Source organism: Hemiscyllium ocellatum, chromosome 10, assembly GCF_020745735.1.
Source record: "Hemiscyllium ocellatum isolate sHemOce1 chromosome 10, sHemOce1.pat.X.cur, whole genome shotgun sequence".
NCBI lineage: Eukaryota > Metazoa > Chordata > Chondrichthyes > Orectolobiformes > Hemiscylliidae > Hemiscyllium > Hemiscyllium ocellatum.
In genome coordinates, this window is record NC_083410.1 from 79434351 (window position 1) to 79455068 (window position 20718).

Genomic DNA, 20718 nt, shown 5'->3' on the forward strand with positions numbered 1-20718 from the left:
TGCTGGAACAATGCAGCAGGCCTGAGACAGCGATGTTGGAATGGGAACACAATGGTACTTTGAAGTGGTAGGCAACTGTAAGTTTGAGGTCATTTTTATAGGTAATGCTTAGGTGTTCAGCAAGCAGTGATCCTATCTGCGTTTCATCTCCCTTATATAGAGGAGATCACATTATGAGCAGCGAGTATTGTTTTGGATGAGGTGCAGGTACAATTAAAGGTGGGTCTGGGACCTTGAATAGTGAAAAGGAAGAACGTAAATGAGCAACTGTTGCACCTTCTACGATTGCATGGGAAGTGTCATAGGGATGTGATGATTGCTAGGATTGGAGGGGAGAATGGACCAAGGTGTTCTGAAGGGAATGGTCCTGTGGAATGTTTTCAAGGAAGGGAGGGGGATTTGTGTCTGGCGGTGGCAGTGACAGCTTATGATCCTTTGGGTATGGTGGCTGGGTGGGATTGAAAGTGAGCATCAGGTGGACTTATGGGCTGAGGGAAGGGAAGGAGTGAGGGCAGAAGTGTTGGAAATGGGTCAACACAGCTGAAGGCTGTCAACCACAGTAGGTCTGTAAGGGAAAAAAAGGTAGACGTTTCTTAGGCGTTTATTGAAATGGATGCATAAGAGAAACTGGGAGAATGGAATGAAGTCCTTACAGGGAGCAGAGGGTGTATAGATGTATAGTCAAGATAATTGTGGGAATCTGTGGGTTCGGTAATGGATATTGGTGGCCAGTTTATCCTCAGAAATAGAACCTGAGATGTCAAGGAAGGGAAAGGAGGAATCTGAGCTGGGCCAGGTGAAACTGAGAGCAAGGCGAAAATTGGAAGCAAAATTGATAAATTTTCCAATTCCGAATGAGGTGGTATGGTAGTTCAGTGGTTAGTACGTCTACCTCACATTGTCAGGGACCTTCAGCAACTGTCTGTGTGGAATTTGCACATTCTCCCCGTGTTCCATGTAACCCACAAAGTCTCAAACTGAGGCTCATGTGGATTCCTGTGACTGCACATTTGACGTTGAGAAAGTGAGGGGAGTCAAAGGAGTTGTTGCTCAAAGTGGGGACGAGTTTGGCGAGGTGAAGGAAGTTGCTGGTGGATGGGGATGATTCAGGCTTTCTCTCATAGAAGAATTGGAGAGCCCTCAGATCACCTTGATGGGAGATGGATGTGAAGAGGATGTGGCGGGTGTCAGATGAATCATGGATGTATGTGGAAAGAAGTGGACAAGGGAAGAGAAAATCAAGTCAAAGTAGAAAGAAAAAGGTTTTATGGGCAGGAACAATGAGTCTGTCAGGGCATTCCTGTAGTTCCTGTAGAATGTCCCTAAATGCGATTAAGTTAATCACAATTGTGGAAACAATAGCTTGATGTTTGATGGTAAGATCATAGGGGGAGATAGGAAGAGATGTCAGAGAGCTGTTGCACAGCCTCCACAAGGTATTTGTCAGTACAGCAGACAACAACAGCACCACCCTTGTCAGCAGGTTTGATTACAAAGTCAGGGTTGGATCTGAGAACTCATGGAAAAATAAGTTACAAGGACATTAAGTTAGAACGGGTCAGGGGAGTAGAGAAATTAAGGTGGCTAATCTCTCAACTACAGCTCTCAATCGACATGTCAACTGCAAGTAAGAGACCACAGGGAGGGACCCAGCTGGAGGGAGAGTGTGAGGTGGGTAAAGCATTCTGTGGGATGGGGAGAGGACTCGTGTCCAAAGAAGTGGGCAAGGGTTGCCAAAACATTGAAAGAAGAGTTTGAAGTCATGGTTTGCCTGAACCTCATTGTGGTATAAAGGGATAAAATCACATCCTTTGCTGAGTACAGATGCTTCAGCATCAGTGCAGAAGCTCAGAAGAAACAGAAAATACATGGTAAGAGGTGGTTAGAGGTAGGGATGGAGCCAGAGGGAAGCAGAGAGGAGGAAGATTCCAAAGGATGTGGATACTTCCTGGAGAAACCTGTGATCCTGGGTGGACTCAAAACAAGAAGGCTGAACTTCCAGTTAGAATCCATGTGGGAGAAAGTGAGGACTACAGAAGCTGGAGATTAGAGGTCAAAAATGTGTTGCTGGAAAAGCGCAGCAGGTCAGGCAGCATCCAAGGAGCAGGAGAATCGATGTTTCGGGCATAAGCCCTTCTTCAGGAATGAGGAGGGTGTGCCAAGCAGGCTAAGGTAGGGAGGAGGGACTTGGCGGAGGGGTGTTGGGAATGCGATAGATGGAAGGAGGTTAAGGTGAGGGTGATAGGCTGGAGAGGGGGTGGGGGCGGAGAAGTCAGGAAGAAGATTGCAGGTCAAGAAGGCGGTGCTGAGTCTGCGGGTTGGGACTGAGATAAGTTGGGGGGGGGCGGGAAATGAGGAAGCTGGAGAAATCTGCATTCATCCCTTGTGGTTGGAGGGTTCCGAAGTGGTGAGGACCAGTGGGGTTCTGTCCTAGTTCAAGGGCAGAGGAGCGGAAAGTGGAGGAGATGCGGTGGAGAGCATCGGCAACCACAACTGAGGGGAAATTGCGGTCTTTGAAGGAGGCCACCTGGGTTGTTCAGTATTGGAATTGGTCCTCCTGGGAGCAGATTAGATTAGATTACTTACAGTGTGGAAACAGGCCCTTCGGCCCAACAAGTCCACAACGACCCGCCGAAGCGCAACCCACCTATACCCCTACATTTACCCCTTACCTAACACTATAGGCAATTTAGCATGACCAATTCACCTGACCCGCACATCTTTGGACTGTGGGAGGAAACCGGAGCACCCGGAGGAAACCCACGCGGACACGGGGAGAACGTGCAAACTCCACACAGTCAGTCGCCTGAGTCGGGAATTGAACCCGGGTCTCTGGCGTTGTGAGGCAGCAGTGCTAACCACTGTGCCACCGTGTCGCCCAAAATGCAGCTGAGGCGAAGGAATTGGGAATATGGGATGGCGTTTTTACAGGGGGCAGGGTGGGAGGAGGTGTAATCTAGGTAGCTGTGGGAGTCGGTCGGTTTATAGTAAATGTCCGTGTTGAGTCTCCGCTCCAGCTCCAACCCCAACCTCACTGTCAAACCGGCAGACAAGGGAGGCACGGTGGTAGTTTGGCGCACCGATCTTTACATTGCTGAGGCTAGACGCCAGCTCACAGACACCACCTCCTACTGCCCCCTTGACCATGACCCACCTCCCACCACCAAACCATCATCTCCAAATCATCCATAACCTCATCACCTCAGGGGATCTCCCATCCACTGCCTCCAACCTCATAGTCCCACAACCCCTGCACCGCCCATTTCTACCTCCTGCCCAAAATCCACAAACCTGACTGCCCCGGCCGACCCATTGTCTCAGCCTGCTCCAGCCCCACCAAACTCATCTCTGCATACCTCGACACGGTCCTGTCCCCCTTAGTCCAAGAACTCCCGACCTGCATTCAGGACACCCCCCACGCCCTCCACCTCCTCCAGGATTTTTGCTTCCCCGACTCCCAATACCTTATCTTCACCATAAACATCCAGTCCCTATACACCTCCATCCCCCATCACGAAAGCCTCAAAGCCCTCTGCTCCTTCCTTTCCTGCTGAACCAACCAGTACCTTTCCACTCTCACCCTCCTTCAACTGACTGAACTGGTCCTCACTCTGAACAATTTCAATTTCCAATCCTCCCACTTCCACCAAACCAAAGGAGTAGCCATAGGCACCCGCAAGGCCCCCAGCTATGCCTGTCTCTTTGGTGGGTATGTGGAAAAGTCCATCTTCCGCAGCTACAATAGTACCACACCCCCACCTTTTCCTCCACTACATTGATGACTGTATCAGCGCTACCTCGTGCTCCCATGAGGAGATTGAACAGTTCATCCACTTTACTAACACCTTCCACCCGACCTCAAATTTACCTGGACCATCACAGACTCCTCCCTCCCCTTCCTAGACCTCTCCATTTCTATCTCAGGCGACCGACTCAACACGGACATTTACTATAAACCGACCGACTCCCACAGCTACCTAGATTACACCTCCTCCCACCCTGCCCCCTGTAAAAATGCCATCCCATATTCCCAATTTCTTCGCCTCCGCTGCATCTGCTCCCAGGAGGACCAATTCTAATACCGAACAACCCAGATGGCCGCCTCCTCCAAAGACTATAATTTCCCCTCCGACGTGGTTGATGATGCTCTCCACCGCATCTCCTCCACTTCCCGCTCCTCTGCCCTTGAACCCCGCCCCTCCAATCGCCACCAGGCCAGAACCCCACTGGTCCTCACCTATCACCCCACCAACCTCCAGATACATCGTATCATCCTTCGTCATTTCCACCATCTCCAAACAAACCCCAACACCAAGGATATATTTCCCTCCCCTACCCTATCAGCGTTCCGGAAACACCACTCCCTCCGCAACTCCCTTGTCAAGTCCACACCCCCCACCAAGCCAACCTCCAATCCCGGCACCTTCCCCTGCAACCGCAAGAAATGCAAAACTTGCGCCCACACCTCCTCCCTCACTTCCCTCCAAGGCCCCAAGGGATCCTTCCAAATCAGTCACAAATTCACCTGCACCTCCACACACATCAGTTACTGCGTCCGCTGCACCCGATGTGGCCTCCTCTACATTGGGGAGACAGGCCGCCTACTTGCGGAACGTTTCAGAGAACACCTCTGGGACACCTGCACCAACCAACCCAACCGCCTCATGGCTGAACACTTTAACTCCTCCTCCCATTCCACCAAGGACTTGCAGGTCCTTGGCCTCCTCTATTGCCAGACCATGGCAACACGACACCTGGAGGAACAGCGCCTCACCTTCAGCCTAGGAACCCTCCAACCACAAGGGATGAATGCAGATTTCTCCAGCTTCCTCATTTCCCTTCTCCTCACCTTATCTCAGTCCCAACCCTCGGACTTAGCACCACCTTCTTGACCTGCAATCTTCTTTCTGACCTCTCCGCCCCCACTCCCTCTCCGACCAATCACCTTCACCTTAACCTCCTTCCACCTGTCGCATTCCCAAGTCCCTCCTCCCTACCTTTTATCTTAGCCTACTTGGCACACACTCCTCATTCCTGACGAAGGGCTTATGCCAGAAACAGCGATTTCCCCGCTCCTTGGATGCTGCCTGACCTGCTGTGCTTTTCCAGAATCCATGTGGGTTCAGCCTGAGCTGGAGGCACTCGCTAAGGGATGAGTTGTGGCTCTGAAAGTGAGTTTTGGCAAACACTATGTCAAACAGGAGGAGGGAAAATGAAAATAACAATCGTGGTAAGAGCGAAGGTTCAAACAAATCCTGCCAGAGAGCAGAGCTGAATCTCTTCAAGCTGGCCATACCTGGAAGAGATGTGGCAGTATATTGTAAACACTAACAAAAACAAAGCATCAGGGATTCTGGAAGTCTAAAACAAAAACCGGAAGCACTGGAGAAACTCAGCCGATCTGGCGACATCTGTAATGAGAAAAACAGTCAACATTTAGATATTTTTTTTAAAATCACTTTAATATCTTGCCTTTGTACATGTGGGACCACCAAGACTCTAGTCTCTGCATATGTACACTTCAAACCTTTACCATTCAGAGTATTCTTATTTCAAGTTTTTACATTAAAAGTGCATCACTTCCTATATAACTGCATTGAATTCTGTATAACATGCTTCTTTCCATTTCACCATCGTTTTAATATTATTCTGAAGTCTATAATGATCCCATAATTTATCACTTTGTCAAGCTTTGTATTTTCTTCACCTTTTACTGTGCTGATCCCTATAGTACCCAAATCATTTATAAAACTTCTATAGAGTAATTGACCCAAAATTGTTCTCTGGGAACTGTCTGCCACACAGTCTGAAAAGCATCCATCTGCTGTCAACCTTTTCTTCTTGTCATAGCCAATTTTAAATTTATACTGCAGCAACTCTTCCCTTAATTCTGTGGTCTTCCATATTGTCAACAAAGGCCTGTGTGGTTCTTCCAAAAGTTAGTGCATCCATCAACTGTACTATCTTGATTGGGCTAATCATATGAGATTTTCCTTTAACAAATAAATACTGGAACCCCTTAGTTAAGCAGGGTTTTTTGAATGAAAGCTTATTTTGTCTCTGAAATGGTTTCAACTAACTTTCCTGCCACTGGCACATATAGCTGACTGCCCTGTATTTTGGGTCTTATGTTTTGCGCTTTCCTTGAATAGTGCTACAACATTAGCAACCCCCCAGTCTTTAGTACTGTTCTGGTATCCATTGAGGACTGAAAGATTTTGACCAATGTCCGTAAGTGGTTTTAGCTATCAAAGATGAATTTCTCAGTGGACAGGATGAGTTACTAACTTAAATTATTATTTTTAGTGTGTATTTTCTATTGATTATTGTCATGTCCATAACTTTTTTCTCTCCTTTTGTAATATAACATTCACGTCGTAGAATCAGAATGGTTACACCACAGACCGAAACCATTTGAGTCTTTGCTGTCTCACCGTGGTCGTAATTTGTCTGGACTCAATCCTGTCCTTCCCCTATGACCCTGCAATTCTATTTCCTTCAGGTGCTTATCTAATTCCCTATTGAAAGCCACAATTAAATCTATTCCATTACCCCCTCAGGCTGTATATACCACATCGTCACTATTTGCTAAACAAATTTTTTTTTTACTCATATCTGTTCTTGTACTTTTGCCAATTTGTCCCCCTTTTTTTCTTAGCCCTCTACCATTGGCAGTATTTTCCTCTGTCAATTTAATCTGGACTCCTTATGAGTTGCAACCTTCTGTGTGGAACTTCCCAGCAGTTGTTGGCTGAGGTGACCTGTAGCATTCTGTCTTGCCAACTTGAGATTGTGGGAACCCCTGGTGGCAAACTGACTATGGGAGAGTTTCTTTCGGATTTGGCAAGAAGGATGTTGTATAGAATAGTCCTATACAATACATGGATTTGCAGGCTGCCTGGAATTCTTGTGGCCTTGTGTCAGTGTTTCCTGTTTATGTTGAATGCGTAGTGTTACAGGATCCAAACTTCAAACTTATCTTCAAGCTTTGGCTGCACCATAGCAACACACTCCTGACCTTTGGTAATCCAACATGGAGAGAGTAGGCAAAGGGAGGAATTTTTCTTAATCTGCTTCTGGGCCTGGCTATGCTGGTCAGAAACAAGTTCAGGCAGTGAGTAGTTGAGGTGGTAATTTAACCCAACTGCCTGCCTGTCTTTTATGGCTAAATTCATGCCTGGATCTCCCTGGTGAAGAGAATTTGGTCTTCATCAGTACATTGAATTCCAATAATTTGCCCACCACCGAGAGAAGATTAGCGTATAATTATTTGGCTTATCCCTAATATCATTTTTGAATAATGTATAATATTTGCAGAATTCCAACCTTTGGTATCTTGCCTGTAACAAATGAGGGTTGGATCCTCTGAGAATCCGTATTTCCCCTCTAGCTTCCTTTATCTCATCCTAGATTACAAGTCATCTACCTTCAAGGACATCAGTCCCTCCATTGGTTCCCTTCTCTAATATTTCACACTCTTTTTAATGAGTGCCCACATTATTCCTAAGCTTTGTGAAATTAGGAACAAACTGTGCCTGATCAACCGGCACTCTTAATAAACAGTCAAAAAATTATATACCTCAAATACCATGAACTAATGTGATGTCCAAGCAGTTACACTGTAAATAAAATATAACAGTGATATATATACTTCCTGAATTATGTTTCTATTACTTAGTGTGTTTTTACATTGATTTTAGGAGATGTGTTGATGTTTTTACATAGATTTTTTGAGGGATGTGAATGCCTTGAAACTTTGCTTGGTTAGAGTTACTGCAGTTATTCGGACTGTATCTTCTGATTATCCTGAATATTTGAGCAACCAGCACACTCCTGGTCCCATAGATGCCGGTTAATAAAAAGTTTGCTGTGCATAAGTATTAACCTCTAAATATCCATAAAACATGCACACAGTTTCTCTTGAGGAAAAGGGGAAAAAAAAATTCTCTGCAGAGATTGGCATTCTAAAATCAAAACACTTTGACCTTCAAGAAAAACCCAAAAAGTTATCAATTTTTGTTTGTTAGGAATTTTTGATTCTGTTCCTATGATGTACTGGCTGGTGTGATCATGTCATTAAACACGCACAGTTTTCTCTGAAGTCTTGCAGAAATTGCCTGCTCAAGGAAATTCAACCTTGAGATACTTATTCAATCTTCCTTTTGAAAAGAATGAGCAGGTTTCACCCTGAGCTCGAGAATTTTCCTTCTGAACTGAGAGCCATCAGCAAAGCAGTTTGTTCTTAGTCGAATTTCTTCCAGCACGGTCCTGAAGAAGTATTATATCCAACACATTGACTTCTCTACCTCCTAATGCTGCCTGGCATGCTGTGTTTTTCCAGATTCCTACTTGTCTGCTTTGAATTCCAGCATCTGCAATAATTTTTTCTTCCAAATAAGATTATCCTTACTGGGCTTCTCTCTTATAGAACCAGATTAAAACCGGCATTTCTTCAAGTCAGCCACAGTTTAACAATGGCCCCAGCAGGGGTTTACTTCAAAGCCGTATCAACAGTCATGTGATTTGCAGGCAGACATTTTTTAAAAAAACTGTGCCCTCTTTTCAGTGATGTCTTTTTAAGGAAATCCACTTCCCAAAGCTTGAAATAATTCAATTTTCCATAATCTTTTAAAACTTGGTCGTTCAAGCCATTGTTAAATATAAAATGTTTTGGTGACACTATCCATTCTGCTATCTGTCAGCATAGTGTCAGGGGATCATATTCATTTGCCTATCATTTGCTACCTTATCAAAGAATGTCCTGGAATCTAGATGTATTTATCTACTACATTATCTCTGACTAATCCTATCTTTCTGTACCACTCCATCTGTAATTTTTGTCATAAGGTGAGAACAGGGCTTTCATTTTCATGTTTACATGGTTATAGATCACTTGCTATTTTATTTTTTGTTTCTTTTATAGAACTTCTGTAACTTATCTCAAGTCTCTTTGTATTTTCCACATATTGTCTCTTGTTGTCCATGTACTTAGCATTATCCTTGATTTTTCTCTTATGTTGTTAGTTTTGGTGTTTCAGTAGAGTTCTGAAACGGATATTCTTTTTCCAGGGCTCATGTTTCCCATTGCTGTTTTGTACCATTATTTGCCTGTTTTAACTTTCCCAGTTAACTGTTCCTCTGTTGGACTTTCTGTACTTCATTCATTTTTTTTTGTCATGCTTGTATTTCTAGGTTTGCACATAAATTATAGTACATTGAGTACTGTTGCCTTGCTTTGCCCATACATTTACTTTCCTCCTATCTGCTTGACTTCACAATCCATTACTAAATTTCGTGATGAATCTTCCCTGTTTGGGCTTCCTGCATAGTCGGTTTATATACTGGAGCAATTTCACTCCCTAGTCCACTTTTTAAAATTCTTCTGATCAATTAATTTCAGGGTACGTATATTGCATTTATTTTAAAATGGAAAAGTAAATGAACCCAACTACATCACTTCAGTATCCATTTACAACCAATATCTAGGTGAGGCTTTTTCAGCATCCATCATACAAAACTCTTTTTGTTTTTTCAGTACTACAATCTTAAATCTTTGTTCTCTACCCACTCAGGATCCAAGCAAAGAGTGTGAGCCATATCGAACGTCTGATGGATTACCTATTGCCCCTTGTGGAGCGATTGCAAACAGTCTGTTTAATGGTATGTAAGCACACAGACCTTTTCTGTGTAAGTAAATTAAAAATCAGATTGTATAGCTTATATGCAACATGCTTTGACTTGGATCAGCCTGTGAATATACATCACCTCTGTGTGTTAGAAAGAATACTACTTTGTAAAAATATTTGTTAGCCTGTGGCACAATGTACCAAGACAACAAATATTCAGACATATTCAACCTCCCTGTGGAAGAAAGTCACTTAGAATGAAAGTAGAGTGTCAGTGAGAGTATATCTCCGAAGTGCCATTCAGAGGCCTCATACAGAGCCATGGGGCATTGTTGGTACATACTCCCAAGTTGAGTGTGTTGGAACCTCCAAACAATTTAAGGAAACTATTGAATTCTCAATTAATGCAATGAACCTATTTTATTCCGTTAGTATTTGTTCCAAACCATTATACTATTCAGCCATTGATTTGTTTTAAGAAATGAGCAATGGCATTCAGGTTATTGACAATCAAGAAATTGTAAGTAATTCAATTAGTGCAATTTTACTGATGGCCTTAAGTAAGAATGACATCCATCTCTTGTCACTAATTCTTTTCTGTTTGTGTGTCCTCTCCCCCATTCCATTGCATCACTTGTCAATGAATCTTGCTAATATTCTTTGACTTATTTTCAATCAGTCACTCCTGTTCTACATGTTCTGTGTGTATTACTGATTTGTATGTTTGAAATATTTTAAGTGATAAAAGAGGAATACATGATGTTTTTCAAAAACAAAATGCAGGTACACAATCCTTTGTCTGAAATTCCAAAATCCAAAAAGCTTCCAAATTCCAAATGTTTCTCGTGGAGGGTGGAGCATCATTTAGGGAACAGGTGACACACCTCCACACCCACTCAAACCACGTCACTCAGATGTGAGATGGCAGCATGGCCCAGCATTGGCAGGTGTCAATTGTGTCTCAGTGCTCGTACTATTCACACGTGCATCTGCTGATAGGTAATGTTTTTATTTCACTGTGAAAATGTCATTTATTCTGAAACCTGAAAAATTCTGAAAAATAACTGGCCCTAAGGATTTCTGATAAAGGATTGTGCATCTGTATCTGAAATAAAAATAATACTAGAAACATTCAGTGTGTCATGCAGTTCCTATGGAGAGCACCGGAAAGTTAATGGGATTGGAGATTTCTAAGTAATCAGTTCCTAACTCCAATGCTTCCACTTTCACTTTCACTTGAGGCGGGAGGGTGGTCCAATAACTTAAGCTGCTCTAAGCATTTTCTAGAAACTCCGCAAACAAAGATCGCTGATCCGCGATGCAGCGTAAATGCTTTTTCATTCATTGCTAGACTCCAGTATGCCCGCCTGGAAAACCACCGGCAACTAGGTAGTTCCCCCTCTATTGCAGAGGCTTCCATGCCATCTTCCACATCCTCCCACCCCATTTCGCTCTCGCTCTCGCTCTCGCTCTCTTACAAATACACCTCTCCTCATCCCTTTGGCCCTTCCTTCAAAAACCTCTGAATCCTTTCCGGGCCTTCATTTCTTCCACAGTCTTCTCCAATCAAGTGTTTGAAATTCCTCACATTTGATATGACCTATCAAACCCTTTAGTCTCTACCAAATGCTTTCTTTATGACTGAGAAGAGCAGCTTGTTTGAAATCTTGACATCAAGACTCCCAGTGCCTTATCCTAACAGCCCCCAACGTCCACCATCAAAATGACACATCTGAGGTCAAAAGCATTTAACTCTTGTCTTCCTCTCCTGAGATGGTGCCTAACCTGAATATTTATTTCTAGTACATTGTATTGCAATTGTGATGGTGCAATCTATCTGAATACTCTTGTCCATTACAGAAGAAAACATGAAAATCCAGATAACTGGCCAGAGCAGGGATCTAAAATGGACATTGGAAAGTGGATATTACATGCAGAGAGATGATCTTAGAGACTTTGTAATACGTTGTAATATTTGTAAGGGAGAGCTCAGGGTGCATACCTTGGTCACGAAAATAGAATTAGTACAGGGGGCAATTCAGGCCTGGGAGGGAATACAGCGGAGACATTGACAGAGGCTGGAGAAAGAGCTGAACTAGAAAACTGGGAGGGATTGGCGCAGTATCTTTTAGCCAAGTCCTAAAAAGTTGGTGAGTTGGTGGGGAGGGAAAGCGAATAAGAGTTTGGAGTGAATGCTTTTTTAATATGCAGGATCAATGGGCTTGAAAGCAAATAGTTCAAAAATGGTTTAATTATATAATTCCCTTCGGTCATTGTGGAGATCAAATTGCTGTACGATGGCAAATGTTACATGTAGTGTACAACTTATAGGCTATGTAAATGTTTGAGTAGATCTAATTTGATTTCCTCATCACTCTCTTCTTTGTTGAATATTATGACTATTATTGAATGATCTGGTCGGCATGGACGAGTTGGACCGAAGGGTCTGTGATCTATGATTCTGTGATCTCTGGCATCTTGCTAAGGTGATCATTTTTGATTCACGGGACAGGCTAGATGGTGAATCTTGCTGAAAAATTGACCAATGGCATCACAGTTAAGTCCAACACTGACATAATGCAAATCAACTTCCATCAAGGATCAGTTTTAAACATCCCTAATTCTTAACTGACTTTTTTTTATAATTTTGATGCCTAAGGGCAGTAGCAGTGGTCATTCCACACCCCTGGTATTTGCACATGGTGGAGCAAAGAATCCATCTAGCCTGACTGTGTTCTTTTCTACAAGATGCATTTAGCCACTGAGTTATTGAGAGCAAGCTTTATTTAGTCTTCATTCCACAATGTGCTTTCAAAATCTCATGAAATAAATTTGAATCGGCTTTTGTTGTGCTCTCACCTCTGTCTTACCCCTTCACCCGTTAATTTCTTGGTTCTTTGATTTTTCATTTAGATACTTTGGTACTGTACTACATTGACAATGGCACTCAAAGTGAGATTCCATTGATTAAAAAAGGCATTGCATGGTGGACAGATAAGAATGTCAAGTTCAGAAACCCAACTGGGGATTCCAATTTATCAACCATTTTTAAAGGTACCTTAATTTCAACACTGGATTATATCTTTGAATCAGTATAAGGTTTTTTTTAAAATGTAAATTTTATGCTGGAAATTATCTGAGTTGGTAAAAAGTTGTGCCCCTGTTTTCTTGAATGCCTTAACTTTGCAATTAATATAGTTAAATTATCTTGGAGAAAAACTATATGGGTCACCTATAGTTAAGAAATTAGAGTTACTACAGTACGGGGTAAGTATACCTTTTCCAGAATGGGGTGTTTGGTCTCCGATGGTAAATTGGTTGGATTTAATTGCGATTTTAGTAGATGAGTATACTGTGCAAAAAGGTCTGCTAAATAAGAAAATTAGCATTAGATTAGCGCATGTGTGGAACCGAAATACCACAATAATACGTTAAGGGAATATTCTGTTGAGTGTCGAAACTGCATCACCTATTGATGTGCTTGAAATGATAGACTAAGAGTAATGTGGATCTTGCAGCTGCTCCTAAGGTTGCACGATTACTTCTAGATTTGTTATAGTTATTACATCTCAGTAGATCTATATTCCCACCTAAATCATATAAGGCAAGTTTAGTAGGTTTGCAAATGACATCACCATTTGAAATGGTAGAGTGGGTTGTGAAGAAGGTTATTTAAGATTACAAAGAGATCTTGATCAATTGGATCAATGGGCTGACGAATGGCAGTTAGAGTTTAATTTGGATAAATGCGAGGTATTGGATTTTGGTAAAACAAATGGAGACAATAAAAGATAGGGACTTGAGTAGTGTTTTAGAACAGAAAAACCTAGAGGTTTAGGTACATAATTCTTTGAAGTTTGTGTCACATGTAGACAAGGTGGTTAAGAAGGCATTTAACATGCTTGCCTTCATTGCTCAGAGGTTAAAGTATATGAATTGGGAAGTTATGTATTAAGGCCTCTTCTGGAGTACAGTGACAAGTTCTGGTTTCCCTGTTACAGGAGGATATAATTAACCTGGAGGGGGTTCAGAAACATTTATCACGATGTTGCCAGGAATGGAAGGTTCGAGTTATAGGGAGAGGCTGAATTAACTGGGTCCTTTTTCACTGGAGTGTAAGAGGTTGAGGGGTGACCTTAGAGGTTTATAAAATCAAGAGGGGTATAGATAAGGTGAATAGCAAACGTGTTCTTGCTATGTTTGGGGAATTCAAATTGAGGGCATATTTAAAACGAGAGGAGAAATATTTTTGAAAAAGGCATAAGGGGTAACTTTTTTTTAAAACAGTGGTTTGTGTGTGAAATGAACTTCCAGAGGAAGTTGTGGATGCAGGTAGAGTTAACAACATTTTAAAGAAGTTTAGGTAAGTACATAAATAAATGTTAAGAGGGATATGGGCAAAGCACAAATCAGTGGAATAGGTTAACTTGGAATTATGGTTGGCATGGACTGGTTGGATCGAAGGGTCTGTTACCATGCTGTATGACTTTATGACTAATTGTCCAATTCACTTTGCAGTAATTGGACAAATGTGGGCTGTCCAGTCTTGGAAGAAATTGAATAAAAGTTGAATTTCTATTTTAATGAGTAAAAGGTAAAGTTGTCGTAGTCCTCCCAGACCATAAGACTGCTCTCTTATTCGAGGGAGAGATGACTGATGGTGTAATCTGAAGGTCACCATGACTTGGGTGAGGAGAGAGTTTGAGAAGGCAAATCCTTCATGGTAACCTTAGCTGGTGTGGGAATTAAACCCACAGTGACTGTGCATTGCAAACCAGCTGTCCAGCCAACTGAGCTAACTGACCCCATAATTAATGAATAACGATTCATTAATTAGTGGAACACTATTTCTACCTAAGCTATGATATAAGGCAAGTTTCACATGTTCAAACTGAAACGAATATCTTTGGTGTATGACCAACATGAGGATTGAGTTTAAAAACAGAAAGTGCTGCAGAAATGAGCAAGTCTGGCAGCATCTGTGGGGAGAGAGAGAGTTTGAGTCCAGTGTTACTCCTCTTCAGAACTGGCTGGGCTTCCTTTTAGAATATTAAAATAGGTTTGGAATTGTAAAATAAGTTTCAAAATAAAAATAAATAGCATTTTGAATAGATAAACTTCAGGTTAAATTCAGAAATCTTTCATCTACAACAATCTCAATCTTTCAAAATTTTCCAGAAGACCTTTTCATAATTCAAGAGTTCTCTGGTGGAACTGGTTAAGTTAAAGGTAATATCAAGGTATAGTTTGGACTTTGGTTTGGCCACATTTGAAATGCTGTGTACAGTTCTGGTTGCCACATTACCAGAACGATGTGGATGCTTTGGAGAGGATGCAGAGGGATTCACCAGGATGTTGCCTTGTATGCAAGGCAGTAGCTATGAAGAGGGGTTCATTAGATTAGGATTGTTTTCATTAGAAATACAGAGGTTGAGGGGGGACTTGAATGAGGTCTACAAAATCATGAGAGGTATAGACAGGGTGGATAGCAAGAACATTTTTCCCAGAGTGGGGGACCCAATTACTAGGGATCACGAGTTCAAGGTGAAAGGGGAAAAGTTTGAGAGGTATACGTGAAAGGTTCTTTATGCAGAAGATGGGTAGTGCCAGCAGAGGTGGTCGACGTGGGCACAATAATGCCATTTAAGATGTATCTAGACTGATACATGAATGAGCAGAGATCAAAGAGTACAGATCCTTAGAAAATAGGCGACACGTTTAGATAGAATATCTGGTTGTCACAGGCTCAGAGGGCCAAAGGGCCTGTTCCTATGCAGTAAGTTTCTTTGTTCTTGTATTACAGACACTGCAAAACCTGTGAACTGGCCAAAGCCAGTGTATGAACTGGATCCAACTGATAAGGACAACAATGGATTCATCAATGAAGATTTCATTGTGTGGATGCGTACCGCAGCTTTACCCACCTTTCGCAAGCTGTACAGGCTTATTGAGAAAAAGGATGTGTTGACTCCTACATTGCAACAGGGAAATTATACATTGCACATCACATACAGTATCCTTTTTACTAAAAGTGCTAAAAACTAAACATGCTGCCTGTTTATCATTTTAATTTGCCTTTTGAAGTCTTAATGAAGTACTGTGCTTGAAGTACTGATTCGTGTTTGTTCAGAAAGCAGTCTTGTACATGAGCTTATTTTCTTGCTACAATCAAATGTTTGCAGCTATCGGCCAAATAATACCTGCAATCCTTTTTTATAAACTGCATATTGGCTCATTTACGTGCCTATCTTTTCACTTTTCTAATTGCATTATGCTGTAAATGGGAATGAAATGAATATAGATGTTGCATCAACAAGTATTGGTACAAAGACCTGCCAATACTTAAGCAGTAAAACTATATTAGTTAGGTATCTAGAGGAAAGGCAGTTCAGATTTAATTGATCATAAGAGATAAAATATGAATTTATTCTGCAAGTCAGCCTGCTTAAATTTACAGTTGGTTTTGCGTTTTATACTTGAAGATATGTCTCTGCTTGTACAGTGACATAATCTCAACTATAAAATCAGCAACAGATCAATTTTGTAAATTACTGTACCAATTGTCCTGTTTGCACATCTGAATTGTGGAAAGAAGGAAATATTACAGTTTGCATGCAATTTTCTCTAATGGCATCAGGAAATTTTTCATTCTGTGACAAGATGACAAATATGGCTTATCTTTTCATTTTATTAGGTCTGTTTTGAGCTGTCAAGTAAATACTCTCTCAAATTTTTAAAAAAATTAATTTATGGGATGTGAGCATCACTGACTGGGCCAAATCTATTGCCCCCTCAAACTGCCCTTGAGAAGATGGTGGTCAGGCTCCTCCTTGAACCACGAGTCCATTTGCTGGAGATAGACTAACAAGGAACTGATTTCCTGAATTTTGATCCAGCAACACTGAAGAAATAACAATTCTATTTCTCAGTCAGTATGGTGAGTGGCTTGGAGGGAACCATGCAGGTGGTGGTGTTTTCATATATCTGCTTTCCTTGTCCGTCTAAGTGAAAGTGACAGGTGTTGTCTAAAGATCTATGATAAATTGCTATAGTGCACCTTATGGACGGTACATACTCTTGATAATGTACATCGTTGATGGAAGGAGTGAATGTTGGAAGATGTGCCAGTCAAGCGAGCTGTTCTGTTCTGGAAGGTGTCAAGTTGCTTGTGCTGTTGAAACCACATTTGTCCAGACAAGTAATCAATGTTCCATCTAATATTTGAAATTCTTCCTTTATGTCAGCCATTATAATTGCACAGCATTTTCTGGAGTGGTATAAAAAGATTAGATTGACAAAGAAGTTGTAAAAGATTTGTTTTGAGCTAATGAAAGTTTTGCTTACCCCAACTGAAGTGTTACAAAGAAAATATATCTACTACCTGGACTCAACTCATATATAAAAGTGAAAATGGTCAAGAGAATGTTACCTTTTATTGTGTAAGATTACAGAATTGAGAAAAGTGCAAAGAGAGTGTGCAATGTACAAAGTATGATTACAATTTATAAATGGTGTAACATGCCAAATTACCTAGTCAGGACAGCTAGAATGTGAAATCCAATTCTAATTTTAAACGAAAGTTAAAATTGCTCACTTATTTCCTCCAGCAGGTGGAAATTAATCTATAATTGAATAAATAGTATAATCAAATTTGAAAAATAGACTATGCCATGAAATAATGTATGAACACTCAAAATGCTGCTTCATTAAATGTTATCAGGTTTGATCCCAGGTCTGAGCTGACTTAGCTGATTTGTTGGACTTTTGCAGTTGACTGAAACAGGATGCCCCTTCTAATCTCTGTGATCCTTGCTGGGAAGTGCCTTTTGAGCCAGTACAGGATTGGTTCAGATTTGATGCTTTCCAAAGTCAAGGAGTAAAGTTTAGGCACTTTCTCACAGAGAACACCAGCCTGACGATGATATAACCCCATATTTCATCATAGCTGAGCAGTTCAATATGTGCTGTCAGTGTAAGAATGTGAAGTGACAGATGCTCAAAATTAACTTTTGGTCTCATTGGGATTTAATGTGTTCCAAAGTAACTGAACAAAAGGCGGATTAAATAAGCATTCTTGAAAATTAATCTAGTAAATAAACCAATCATCAAGAAGTGTAAGATTTAAGTTAAGTACAGTCCTACTCTTCCTATACTATAATGTTCAGATTATCCAGTGCGCAGCTTTGATGGGCGAAAAAGGATGATCTTGAGCACTATTTCTTGGATGGGAGGAAAGAATCCATTCCTTGGGATTGCGTACATCACTGTTGGTTCTATCTGCTTCTTTCTGGGAGTCGTACTACTGATCATCCACCACAAATATGGAAGCCGCAACACAAGCGCTGATATTCCTAATTAATAGTGTCTTTGCAACAGAATAACTGCATGTGCATCCATCTAAAGTTCTGATATATGATGAAGCTTTAGGAAGATCTTAGAAAGCAATTCCAGTTATTGTATATGAAGTGAGATTTGGCTGTGTCTTTGGTGCATTGTCAGTATCTGATTGATGTCTGTGAAAATATGCTGAAAACATTTTGGTTTGCAGGTCAAGCAGTATAGTGCAAAATTGCTTGATCACGTTTTTAAACAATCAATGTTAATGGCTATAAATTCTAAAATCTGTGCATATAGATGTTAATATTCTTGGACCTATTCTAGAAATTGCTTTTAATATTTCTTAAGCAATGATAAAAATTAATTGCACTTTTGTTCTTACTTACCAACCAGAAATTCAGTGGAATGTGCAAGTTCAGATAAGGACAGATTGAAATGTACATGTTATTTTATATACATATGGTGATTATTTCCCCTTAGAGTTAACAAACTGCAACTAGCTCTAGTGATCATTAGCTAAGACACAACACTGGTCAAATGCATGTATAATTGTCAATATGTCTTATTTTCAGTTCCTGTGGATAATTGTTTTGCATCTTCTGTGAAAACGAAAAATTGAAATTATTTTGCTTACTGTTTTCGACCAATGCATTCACATGCCACCAATAAATAAGTAGTTAATTGGCAGCTGAAATTTGAGGAGAGCAATGAAATCAGTATAATATTTCAACACAACCTATTACAGATCATAATCCTTTTATGCTATCAAGTATCTTCAAATAATGGTGATTTCCCAAAACCCTATACCCAATATTCTTGTCATTATCATTTCTAGAACAACCTGGCTGCAGATGGTGTAACTAAAAGCTATTTTAGCAGGGCAAACAAAAACCTTCTGTTGCAACGAGAGTAAATGTGAGCTGGTAACCAATGGAGATCATACTGAGTAGTTGCAACTCTCTTATGATTTATGTTGTCAATCATCGTATGTTTTTGAGGTCATTAGTTCCTTTACTACAAGTTGTTGAGGGAATTAGTGTGTTTCCTTTCTGGGAGGCGAAGTGGGAGTAGCACGATCGTGTTAGTAGGTGTGCGGAGGTGGGAGGGAGCTGGATTTTGACAACAGAGTGCAAATTTTGTCAGTTGTAATTTATTGGAATGTAAGCGATATTATTGGTATGAAAATAAAGGTCTGGCTGTAAATGGCTCAATGTTGCTATGTCTTGTGCTGGAGAAATTATTCTTGCACAGATTTGGGAAAGGGGAGTTTTGTTTTTCTTCTTGAAAAAATAAGCAAACAATTTCCTGTTCCAGTTCCACTCTTTGTTGTGAAATTCTGCTCAATAGATTGAAACATGAAAGTATTTTCTTTTGCGACTGAGGAATGAATATTTACGAATGCAACAAAGAGTTAAAAGTATTGTCCTAGCTACTGTTGGGGAAAAAAAATCTTGTTAAATGAATGTAATTAAAGTTTATTTATCACACTTTTGAAAATTTGTATTTTTTTAAATAATTACTTAAGTTGTTTCTAAAGATTGTTGGAATTTGCTTTAGTCTGTTACCAGTTGGATTAAAGATCTTTTCAGATGAAACATACATTTAGTCTTTTGATAGACTCTTTCTGAAAGCTCCTTGTTGTTTTATGTGGCTGGTCGCTGGAGTTAGGAAATTGTGGATTACAGATATTTGAATTAAAATTTGTTTAGTCTGCATTGCAATACATAAGAGTTCATTAACAGACTTTCACTGTTAAAGGAATCCTTTTATAAATTAATCAGTTTGTTGAACTCTAAGTTCATACCTGTCCAACATAATTTGACCTTTCTTTGAAACAGTTGGAAACTCTCAATCCAAAATTGGATACTATGCAACACCCTTTTTAGGTATGGAAAATACTTGTATGCAAGTATCCACCTCTAGGTGCGACAAATGATGTTTATATCAAATATTTTGTGTTTCAATAAAGTGCAACTGCACTTACTGGCCTTGCATTTGTGCTGATAGATCAATAAAATCATAGTTCAAAATGACACCTCTTTTTGTGTCTCACTATATCATAAAAATATTGCTGAATTTTTTTTAAGGAATGTGCAAAAGAACATGGTTATGGGTTATTTGAAATCCTGTGCTATGACTTGAAGTATAACTGTTCCAAGGACTTTGTTTTATAAGTTGTTAAGGCATACACGCTCCAAACTGAATCCTGATTCAATGTTGAGTTGCTGATCTCAACTTGGATAATTCTATAAAGGTCTGAATTGGATCAAGAACCTTTGGATTGGGGAAGATTTGGCATGTTTCACAGCAGATTGTAACAGTGTAATAAAAACACACTAGAACACAACAGTACAGCACAGAACAGGCCCTTCAGCCCACGATGTTGTGCCGACCACTGATCCTCGCATGCACCCTCAAATTTCTATGACCTTATGCATGTCCAGAAGTCTCTTAAATGTCCCCAATGACCCTGCCTCCAGAACTGCTGGTAACGCATTCCATGCTCTCTCAACTCTCTGTGTAATGAACCTGCCTCTGACATCCCCCCCCCCATACTTTCCTCCAACCAGCTTAAAACTATGACCCCTTGTGTTAGTCATTTCTGCCTCGGAAATAGTCTCTGGCTATTGACTCTATCTATGCCTTTCATTACCTTGAACACCTCTTCTCCTTTTCTCCAATGAAAAAAGTGTGAGCTCAGTCAACCTCTCCTCATAAGATAAGTCCTCCAGAACAGGCAGCATCCCTGGTAAAC

At 40.8% G+C, this 20718-nt stretch overlaps 1 protein-coding gene across 1 annotated transcript in view; it reads left to right on the plus strand.

Annotated features, from left to right (window-relative positions):
* LOC132819821 (cell cycle control protein 50A-like) overlaps positions 1–19996 on the plus strand; it is a 38696-nt gene extending 18700 nt beyond the window's left edge. Inside the window, exons 4-7 of the mRNA XM_060831651.1 lie at positions 9573–9660; positions 12540–12680; positions 15430–15639; positions 17792–19996. Coding sequence (XP_060687634.1) covers positions 9573–9660; positions 12540–12680; positions 15430–15639; positions 17792–17985 — 633 coding nt within the window. The 3' untranslated portion in view covers positions 17986–19996. The remainder of the gene's footprint in view (positions 1–9572; positions 9661–12539; positions 12681–15429; positions 15640–17791) is intronic.
* Positions 19997–20718: the final 722 nt, after the last annotated feature.